This window comes from Silene latifolia, chromosome 10 (assembly GCF_048544455.1).
Source record: "Silene latifolia isolate original U9 population chromosome 10, ASM4854445v1, whole genome shotgun sequence".
Taxonomy (NCBI): Eukaryota; Viridiplantae; Streptophyta; class Magnoliopsida; order Caryophyllales; family Caryophyllaceae; genus Silene; species Silene latifolia.
In genome coordinates, this window is record NC_133535.1 from 17,657,575 (window position 1) to 17,669,500 (window position 11,926).

The window sequence follows — 11,926 nt, forward strand, 5'->3', positions numbered from 1 at the left end:
CCTTCATAGTAGGCCGTTCATCAGGGTTTTCCCTAATGCACCATTTTGCCCGCTCCCCGATCTTCTCAATCTCCTTACCATATTTCCTCATGTCTTCATCCAAATTCTGGATTAGATCATTCAACTTAACCTCCTCTGTTTTGTTATGTTGATCCAAGGTGACAAGATACTTATAGCGTTTCCCAAACATAACTTCTAGAGCGACAATTCCAAAACTGTAGACATCGACTTTGTCAGTAATCCTCATACCTTTCATGACTTCCGGGGCCATATACCCACGAGTACCCGCCCAATTAGTCGAAGTACTAGTTTGATCCTTGTTCAGAAGCTTTGCTAACCCGAAATCACACAACTTGGCATTCTTTTTCTAATCCAAAAGTACATTGTGTGGCTTCAAATCTCGATGCAATACCGTCTTCTCATATTTTTCATGGAGGTACACTAGGCCTTTAGCAATGCCTTTGATGATGTTCTTCATTTCCGACCAAGCCAGGTATTTACTGGAATTGGGACGGAAGATCCATTTATCCAACGAACCATTACTCATATACTCGTACACTAGAATTTTAGTCATACCATCAGTACAATACCCGATTAGTTTCACCAAATTAGAATGATCTGCTCGGCCTAAGGCCTCAACCTCGTTCTTAAAGTCGTCAATCTTCCCTCCGTATATCAAACATTTTGCTGCAATCATGGTGCCATCTATTAAAGTACCTTTGTAAACGATGCCAAAACCACCACCTCCAATCTTATTCTTAGGATCAAAGTAGTCGGTCACCAATTGCAAGTACCTAAGAGTGTATTTATTTGGTAATCCTAAGGAATTCTGATGTTCAAGACCAGCTGCTTGTTGAGGTTGCTTCCCATTCCGAACATTCCTCCGTTGTTCTTCAACTTCTTCCTTTTCAGGTTGTTTCCCATTTTGCCCTCCAAAGTTCTCATTGCGGAGCTCCTCCTTATTTGCCTCCTTTCCTCTCTTTTGCTGTCTGCCAACATCTTCCTCTAGAGGATTCGGCTGCTTCGCCTCCCTATCTCTTTTCTTTCGCGGTTCATTTTTGTCAACTTGGTTTTTCCCCTCATTTCCCCTGTCATCTTGTCCTTCAACTTTTTCGCCTTCTGGTGGATTACGTAGTTCATTTCTCTTTCGACGTCTCTCTTTTTTACCTTCATCTTTTTCATCCTCTAAGGGCTCAGGTTGTTTATTTTTCTCTTTGCCTTTTCCATCCTTACGGTTTCTTTTCAGTCCCCCAGCATTTAAATCTTCTGGTAGATCAACTTGCTGGTTTTTCTCTTTACCTTTCCCATCCTGTCCTCGAACCTTTGCACCTTCTACTGGCTCCGGTCGTTGATTTCTCTCTTTACCTCTTCCATCTTGTCCCCTAACTTCTTCTACTGGCTCCGGTCGTTGATTTCTCTCTTTACCTTTCCCATTTTGTCCCCTAATGTTTATGTCATCGATTGGATCCGGTCGTTGATTTCTCTCTTTACCTCTCCCATTTTGTCCCCCAACATTTATGTATTCGATTGGATCCAGTCGTTGATTTCTCTCTTTAAGTCTCCCTTTTAGTACCTCATCTAACTTCATTTTGTCATCTCTACCCAATTCTCCGCTACGTTGACCTTGACCTTGTTGCCTATGTTCCACCTTAACCTCAACCCGTCCTTGAGGCGGGTTTTCTTTCTTAGGTACACTAGCTTGTACCACCACTTGATGCTGACGGGTACTTCCCCGACTACCCGTCCTCCTCAACCGATATACACATACAAAAAAACACACAAGGATAAATACAAGTAAGAAAGTAAATCCTACTACAGCACCCACATTAGGCTTCTTTTCTGATACTTCTTTTTCTGGTGGAGCTAGAGGTACTCCACCAATACTACCAACCCTTACGTCAACCAAACACCGTCGACATTTTAATGTCGCATTTGTGGCCGAGACGAGGATGGTGGTGTTAGTTAGGATGAGGATGGTGAGAAGGAATTGAAGGATCGATCTCATTCGTTTTTTTTTTGATAAAAATTGATGGACGGAATTAAGGAAAAGGACAAATTATGAGATCATTACAGAAACAGAAATGAGATTTTTATAGTTAATAGTGATTAAATGAAGCTAATGATGCAACTGTTAATACAAAAAGTAAGAGTAGAATGAAGGACAAACAATGGCGACCTAACAAGTAGGAGTAGAAAATTGAAGTTTGGAGTCAACAGTCAATTATAATCTAATACTCCCTCCCAGTCACTATAATGTTCCCTCTTTCCCAAAACGGATTATTCAAGTAATGTTCCCCTTTCTATTTTTAGAAACTTTTACTCTTATTTTATTCATTTCTCTCTCCTATCACCAAACCCCACACAACTCTTTTACTCCTATTTTATTACTTTCTTTTATGTTTTGGCCCCACAATTCTTATTTAACTACTAATAATTCATCTCTCTCCTACCACCAACCCCACACAACTCTTTTACTAATATTTTAATACTTTTCCTTAAGTATCGTGCCCATATCAAAGGGGAACATTATAACGACTGGGAGGGAGTAGTAGTAATAACAGTTAGTCTTACTGAAGACGGGTTGGAGCAAGTGACGGGTAATGTCACTCACAAAACGGATAGGGAGGACAAGGTGGGGGCACCCCATGTGCTTCCCTCTCTCCTCTATTTGGGTCATTTGTGAGAGAAAATGGTATCCGTCATTCCAAATTGACGGATACATGCCGTCTTCAATGAGATTTTGTGTAGTAATAATTATGTTCCAATAATTTGCATTGTGTTAATTCTCATTTTAGACAGACCATTCCATTTTAATATTTCAAACGACCTTATATGGCTATTTTTTTGGTAAAATAGTGAACAAAATTTTATTGCCAATATTCATTATTCAAGTAACTTTTTATCAAAAAATAATCACATTTGATTATAAATGAATCACGTTTAATCGATTTAAAACCTTCCCACGAAAATCAGGGAAGACCTTTTAATTGTTAATGTAATAGTCACTAATACAATGTCTACACTCGTATTCCTTTGTTAAGACACAAATTCTCATTATAGACGGACACTATCCGTCTATACGTATAGACGGATACCATTTTCCCTCACAAAATACCCATTTGTCATAAAGTGGAAAGCACATGGGGGTGCCCCACCTTGTCCCCCCTACCCATTTTATTAGAGGTCTTTACCCGTCTATTCGCCCCACCCGTCTATACCAAGACCTATTGTTGTTAAGAAGTTACCTTGGTCTTTCCCATTTGAATTTTCTGTCTTATCATTGAGGGCCTACAAGGCTATAAGTGAGGTGGCTATCTCAAAACTCAATTTGAATACTGCATTTGTGATAAGTCACATCCTCTCGTTTAAGATACGCATATCAATCTTAATTTTAAAATAGGTTAAGTTTTACACATAAAATAAAAAAGAAATGTACTAATATTAGCTAATGACGTGTTATTAACCTATTTTATTCTTAAAAAAAAACTATGATATTAATCAAAATTGGGCATGACCGTTTTATTCTGACCTCTTTCCGTCATTTTCACTTTTCCGTGTTTGTGACATTTTCACTTTTGCATATTGAGGTATTTAAAGATCAATGAGATTTAGGTATTAATCAAATCATGGACCATCCGATGTTGTTTTATATATTTACTTAAAGATTTATATTTAAAAATTTTGGGATATCAAAAAATGATAATCTTGACTGTTTTTTGGAAATTTTAGATATCGAGTGTTATCCTTTATTACTAGTTAGGTTCCCTGTATGTGACAAGTGTAAAAAAGGTGTCGATCCGTCGATAACGATGATAATCCCTTCGCCATGGGTCTTTCTCACGAAGAGGTAAACGGCTGGCCAAAGAGTTTGCTCCATTCCCATGGGCAGGGATCGAACCCCTGACCTCATGGTTAAGGGATGAAGTGAGCAACCACTACACCAAACCCATTTGGTTTATGTTGGGACACTATAGTTAGGGCCTTTGGATTAAAAGACGACACTCGATACGCGTACAATATCAAACACGCATCACCCACGTTTTACACATGTTGTCATAATTCATAACATCCGAACAAGTGAACATGAATTTAATGTGATGTACCTTTTAATAGCATATAAAATTAAATTGGTTATACAATTGTTAATACACAAAACTATACAATTGGATCGAAGTTTGGGGTCAACCGTCAATTATATTATAATCTAATTGTTTTCTAATATTGATAAAGCCTACCCTCTATCACAAAATCTCATTATAGACGGTACATATCCGTCTATAACTAAAGACGGGTCAAATACAATACTAAATTCCTAATAGAACAAACAACAAATGGGATGGTGGGGGCCAAAAATATCACCACTTTCAAGCTATTTGACCCGTCTTTAGTTATAGACGGATATATCCGTCTATAGCAAGACTGGCTGTCTATTTATATATACTAGTTGGTTGCACGTCCCCCAAGTTATTTTAATCGTTTACGTTTCAAATGCATATCAGCGAATCTTGATTTGGTTTGGTTTTCTATACATTTTGATTGGCGATCATAATGAAATTCTTGTCGTTATAATTCTTTGAAAATTTGAATCGATTGCAAATTAGATCACATTTGTAAATATTTCGTATCTAACTTTGTTGAGAGCATAAATATACGATATGGTTCGGTTTTCAAGTACTTCTCCTTCTCCATATCTTTCACTTTCTCCTCCCCCTTCCTCCCTCTTTCCCTTTTCTCTTATCGTCCGCATCTTTTCATTTTCTCCTCTCAACCTCATCTTCTTTACCCTTACTCTCTTTCTTGACCTTCATCCATTTCTCTTTCATCCTCCCTTTTAACTACCATTTTTCCTCCTCCTCCTCCATTTGCTCGCATATTATTACTCCAATTTTTCCTCGCAGTACTCCTCCCCCTCCCTTCCTCTTAGCGTTCACATTCTTCCATTTCCCTCTCCTTGCCTCCTATTACTTCCCTTTGTTCTCTTCGTCGACCTCCATCCCTTTCTCTTTTCCCCATTTGTATTTTCTGATTTCCCTTCTCCTTCTATTATTTGTCATACTCCCCTTTTTCCCCATTTTTTTCATTCTTTATCAAATGAGACTAATATCAATATGTTTAAATTTAAAAGGTATATGACTTTGTAAAAAGAAAAAAATGAGATTAAAAAAAAAGATATCTAAGAATATCGTTAATTTATACTCAAAAAACCGTAAAGAAAAGGAAATTCGACTTTCCAACAATAACGATAAATATAACAAATTATAAAACCCAAATATTTATATAACTGCAAATAATGATAATGAAGTCAAATTAATATAAGTGTGAAATAGTAGAATGTAGATATGGATAGTGCGAGGTATAATAAAGTATGAGAGAGAAGGAAAGTGGAGTGAAAATTTGTGAGAATTAACTAATGCGGATGTTCTAATGCTGAGAAAATGTGAGTTGCGAAATTTGGTGATGCTATAATACTGAGAAAATGTCAGTTGGGAAATTTGGTACTTGTTTTGTTTGTGTAATGAGCAACAAACATTAACATGTGATGATGAAATAAGAAAAGGGAAACAAAGGGCCAATACTAAGTTGAGGAACTAAGCCCCAAATTTTAATAGGAAAAAGGTCAATTGAAAATGTAACTTGTTAAACAATCAGCCCAAACAAAACCTACGTAAAAAAAAAAAAAAAAAAAAAAAAAATAGAAGGTCATGGATCCTCTCCATTTCCTTCCATTTCCTTTAATACAACAATATTAAATCATAATATTGTTGTATTATGATTTAATATTATAATAACTCATCAAACAATCAACCGTTGGATCGTTTTAAAACGAAATCTTGAACGTTAATAAGAAATGGAAGGAAATGGAGAGAGGCATAAATGGAGAGAATCCCAATTGATCTTAGGGACTTTTAATAAGGTGTTGATGTTGATGTTGCTTTCTTCATATCATCACATGTTACTTTGGTCTATTCCTTGTTGAATTTTTTTGTCTTATTACTAATTTTTAATTAGTTTATTGATAATGTAGAGTAGGCAATCTCAAAATTGGAAACTACATACATTAGGGATTAGTACTTGGGAGCAAAAGTTGTTAACCTCGACCAGTTTGGATCGGATAATTTCGAGTTGAGTGGTATTATTCTGTGTAATATCAATTTCAATTTAATCCAGTTTTGATTTATAGATAAACTACAAAGATTAAGGTCATTATAGGCTATAGTATTTTAGGCCGGAAAATTAGAAATTTCCCTATTTTCTTCGGGAAAAGGAAATGAGAATATAGAAACCTGTTAGATAAATCGATCTCATTCAAAACCAATAGAATGAGTTCAAGTGTTAACTTATTTACGCTCACAAAAAATTTAGGATTAATTAACAGCAATAATCCAAACTATTGACCGTCTTCTCATATTAATCCGAACTTTATTTTAACTCAGAATAAAGTATACTATTGCTTCCTCTTCTTAAAATACACTTGTCTAATTTGTAACCTGTAAAATCAGGTCAAAAACTATATTTTATTTAAAGTGCAATCTCCTCCATTAACAACCATCATTTCACCCTACCCACCAACCACCACCACTCCACCACCCTCAATCCACCAAATACTTTCTCACAATTCATAGAACACATCTCAAGCAACTCCAAAGCCAGTATCTGCTGCGCTTTTGCTTCGTCGTCGTCGCAATTAACAATCCTCCGCTTGATTGTGAGCACTACCTCCGTGCGCCAAGCTCGACGCCGTTGATCAGGAGCATATACGGAGGTTAATATTAAACTGATGATTGTAATAACATGATTCTAGAGAGAATGAGAATGTAAGAATTATGATTTTATTATTCTGAAAAGGTGAATGATGATATGTACATGATCAGCTATATATAGCAGTAGCTTCTAACAACTCTCTAACCAACTCAAGTTAACTTTAACTAAATATGAGTCAGCTTAACTAATCATGTAACTAATTCTTGATTTGTATAACTAACTTATCTATATTAGTTACACTGTCTAATATTCCCCCCTCAAGCTTGAGCTGGGGAAGATACTAGACCAAGCTTGGATGAAAGGAAGGTATGCTGATCAGATCCCAATGCCTTTGTCATAAGATCTGCAAGCTGTAATCCCGTCCTCACATGTTTAGTTAACAGGAAACCTGCCAATTGTTTCTCCCTGACATAGTGGCAGTCTATTGACAGATGCTTTGTTCTCTCATGAAAAATAGGATTGTGAGTCAAATGTTCTGCTGCCTTGCTATCACACATTAAGGAAATAGGCTTGGGCACCTGAATTTTCATGTCTTGTAGAATGTTATCAAGCCAAACAATTTCTGAAGAAGTATAGGACAAGCTCCTGTACTCGGATTCAGCAGAACTCTTACTAACAGTTCTCTGTTTCTTAGTCTTCCATGATATCAGAGAATTACCCAAGAATATGCAATATCCACTCAGTGACCTACTGGTGAATGCACACTGACCCCAGTCTGCATCACTGTAGGCTGTCAGTGTAAGGTCAGACTTGGCACTGTAAAACAGTCCTGTATTAATAGTACCTCTAAGATATCGAAGGACATGCAAAGCTGCTTGTAAGTGAGGCATCCTGGGTTCACTTATAAATTGACTAAGGTGCTGTACAGAATATGACAGGTCAGGTCTTGAAGAGTTCAGATACAAGAGCCTTCCTACTAATCTTCTGTACACTTCAGGATTATCCAAGACTTGGCCATCATCAGTAGATAATTTTAATCCTCTTGGCAAAGGAAACTTAGCAACTTTGCAGTCTTCCATCTTCATGTCCTTCAGAATATCCAGAATGTACTTTCGTTGATTAATTAGTATCCCTGATTCATTCCTGGCCACTTCTAATCCAAGGAAATATCTCATATGGCCAAGATCCTTGATGGAGAACATGGAATCTAAGCCTTGCTTGATATGTGCAATATGGTCTTCATTTGTACCAGACAGCAACACATCATCCACATAGACGAGAGCAACAGTAAATGAGTGAGTCTTAGGATCCTGTCTTGTGAATAAGGAATAATCAAACTTAGACTGTGTAAAACCAGCCCCAACCAAATACTTTGTGAGCTCTTTATTCCACTGACGACTAGCCTGCTTCAACCCATAAAGAGATCTCTTCAGTCTGCAAACCTGACCTGGCTGTGCTTTATAACCTTCAGGAGGAGACATATACACCTCTTCATCCAGATACCCATGCAAGAATGCATTGTTGATATCCAGCTGATGCAAACTCCACCCTTTTGCTGCAGCTATGGCCAACAAAGCTCTTACTGTGGTGAACTTTGCTACAGGAGAAAAAGTATCTTTATAATCCTTATCTTTAACTTGGTTATAGCCTTTTGCCACTAACCGAGCTTTATGTCTTTCAATTGATCCATCTGCTTTGTATTTGATCTTGAATATCCATTTTGATCCAATTGGTTTCTTACCCTCTGGTAAATCCACCATTTCCCATGTCTGATTTTGTTCCAGGGCTTGGATCTCCTTATTCATTGCAGCAATCCACTCAGGTTGAGAGCTTGCTTGTTTAAAGGTATATGGCTCCTTTTCAACCAGAACACTAGCCATAGAAGCTACATAGTCTGAAGAAAAATGCCTCAAATCTTGAAGTATTGCTGCTGTATTTGATGCAGGTGCTAAACTTGATAATTTCAGAGGACAATGATACTGTTGTAAGAGTACAGATGGTTGCCTCGGTCTTGTAGATTTTCTAATATTATTATCTTGTTGAGTCTCAGTTGAAATAGACTCATCAGAAGTAGGTTGTAGAGTATTGGCATTTGTATCTATGTTAATATTATTATCAGACTGACTTTGACCATGTGGAGTCTCAGAAATGTCAGCTGGTACTCTATTATTTGTAGTACTATTGTCTTTTGGATTATAACCTTTGGATATTAGAATAGTAGAAGTAGCTGGATTGACCAACTTATCATGTGAGACTGTGTCAGAAATTTTTTGTTTAAAAGGAAACTCATCTTCCCTAAAAACAACATCTCTATTAACAAATATTTTATGAGTAGACAGGTCATAAAGCCTGTAGCCTTTTTGCTGGTGAGGGTATCCAAGAAACACACATTTCCTGGCCCTAGTACCTAGTTTATCAGCATAGGTAGGAGGCATAGTTGCATAACAACAACACCCAAACACCTTTAAAGTCCCTACTGGTGGATCTTTGCCAAACAACAGCTTAAAAGGAGTTTGCCATTGAAGTACAGAAGATGGCATCATATTAATCAAATGAGTAGCTGTCAATAAACAGTCTCCCCAAAATTTTATAGGTAAACCAGCATGTATCCTGATAGCCCTAGCAGTCTCAAGAAGGTGTCTGTGCTTACGTTCAACCCTCCCATTTTGCTGTGGTCTTCCTACAATACTTGTCTGATGAACAAGACCCATATCTTTGAATAAATTGCCACACATATGATGTAAGAACTCAGATCCATTATCTGACCTTATTATTTTGAGTTTAGCATTAAACTGTGTGCTAATATATGCAAAAAAATATTTAATTAACTTAAACACTTGATCTTTTGTCTGGAACAAAACAGTCCATGTATTGCGTGAGAAATCATCTAAAATGGTAAGAAAGTACTTAGCACCAGATAAAGCAGGGGTTTTATATGGTCCCCAAACATCCATATGCAATAATTCAAACAAACTGGAAGCTCTAGAATAACTGTTTGGAAAAGGCAACACATGATGCTTGGACAAAATACATGATTCACAATTCAAAGTTTTATTCTTATTACCATGTACAGCTGTTACAAATTTCAATTTATCATAACCAACATGTCCTAATCTGGCATGTAACAACTCAACAGACTGAGAATTTGAACAACTATTAGCAGAATGTAAAGACATTGCCTGATCAACTAAAATTTTGGAAACTAAGGAAACGACTTTATTCACTAATTATTTAGTACTAGCATTTTGAAATCTATACAAATCTCCTATCCTGCTGCCAGTAGCAACGATCTTTTTAGTGGAAAGGTCCTGAAAAGAACAATCAGCAGCAGAAAACACAGCAAACAACTTGTTATTATCAATTAGCTTAGTGACAGACAGCAAATTTTGTTTGAAATCAGGTATTAACAAAACATTAAGCAACACAATATCATTAGTTAGCTGCACACTGCCAATTTTGGAAACATACTTGATACTACCATCAGGAAGACCAATTTGTAAGGGCTTAGGCAAAATTCGAATATCATGCATCAAACTGACATTAAAGGTCATGTGATCTGAAGCACCAGAGTATCAATGATCCAGTCATGTAACAGCAAGGACTTATTAGTAGCATTAGCATGAAAAAGGGAAAGAATACCTGCAAAGTTAGAGGAGGAAAGAGAAGGAACATTATCAGAAATCCTTTTCAGCACTTGATCAACCACAGAATTGACCAAACCATCCAACATAGTAGAATCAAAAGCTTGTGAAGTGCTAGCACCATCTGAAGAAACCAATGGATTATCTTCTGGAGAGTTATCAAGAATCTCAGCAGTATTAGCAGACTTCTTGAAACCAGACTTGCCTTTAAAGAACTTAGGCTTAGGCTTTGCAGATTTGTCAGCTTGCTTGCCAGTTTTATCAGAAGGAAAACCCACTAAACGATAACACTTGTCAATCTTATGACCTGGCTTCCCACAGTGTGCACACCCATTTGCCCAAAAACACTCATCCAGGTTGTGATTGTTCATTTCACAATGACTGCAATACTTCCTGGTCTTCTTGTCAGCAGTAGTATTGTCAGAGGACTTGAACACAGCATACGCAGAAGCCTCATTCAGAACTTCAACAGATTCAACCACTTGTTTCTGTTTCTCAATTTTTTGCAACAATCCTAATGCTCTATTAATTGTAGGCAAAGGATCTAAAGATATAATTTGAGTTCTGACAGTGTCAAAACTGTTGTTCAAACCCATTAAGAACTGAATCAATTTGGAGTTATTCTCTCTTGCTACAATTCTTTTCATGAGAGTACAAGTGCAGAGTGAAATTTTACCACATGAACATTGAGGAAGTGGGTCTAAACTGTCTAAAGTCTCCCAATAATTCTTTAACTTGCTGTAATACTCGACCAAAGACATGTTAGACTGACTTACATCATCAAGATCTTTCCTCAGCTGATAGATCTCAACTGCATTTGCTTGCTCATACCTCTCCAGTAATTCTTCCCAAAGCTCTTGTGCAGACTTGACATACTTGAGATTATCACGAATGGATTTATCCAAAGAATTAAGGATCCATTTCATGACCATCAGATCACAACGGACCCACTGGTGAAATTTCTTGTCAGTCTTTGGTGGCCTGGTGAAGGTGCCATCTATGAAACAGTCCTTGTTCTTCGATGCCAGTGCCATCAAAACATCTTGTTTCCAACCCAAAAAATCCGTACCATCAAACAGTGGAGTGACCAGATGTGAGAATGGTTGATCAGACGAAGATAAGTAAAGTGGATCATCATAGTAGTCGTAACTATGATCATTGTTTTCTGTTTCTTCAGGCATAGTGATTGATTGAAAGAAAGTTTGTTTTAATTGATAAGATTTTCTTGATCTTTTGTGAAAGCGGAAGCGAATTTATGATGATGATGAATAAATTTGATGATAAAGATGAAGATTGTGATGAAGAATTGGGATGAAGAAGATGAAGATCGTGAGGATCGAATGTTATCTGGTAACTGATACCATATTAAACTGATGATTGTAATAACATGATTCTAGAGAGAATGAGAATGTAAGAATTATGATTTTATTATTCTGAAAAGGTGAATGATGATATGTACATGATCAGCTATATATAGCAGTAGCTTCTAACAACTCTCTAACCAACTCAAGTTAACTTTAACTAAATATGAGTCAGCTTAACTAATCATGTAACTAATTCTTGATTTGTATAACTAACTTATC

General features: G+C 36.8%; 1 protein-coding gene across 1 annotated transcript; it reads right to left on the reverse strand.

Moving 5' to 3' along the window:
• Nucleotides 1–9,929: 9,929 nt before the first annotated feature.
• On the reverse strand, nt 9,930–11,524 carry LOC141607212 (uncharacterized). Its single transcript, XM_074426572.1, has 2 exons — nt 10,342–11,524; nt 9,930–10,258 (listed from the first exon to the last, which is right to left on the reverse strand). Exons 1-2 carry the CDS (start codon nt 11,522–11,524, stop codon nt 9,930–9,932), a joined length of 1,512 nt encoding a protein of 503 aa, XP_074282673.1.
• Between the last annotated feature and the right edge of the window lie 402 nt (nt 11,525–11,926).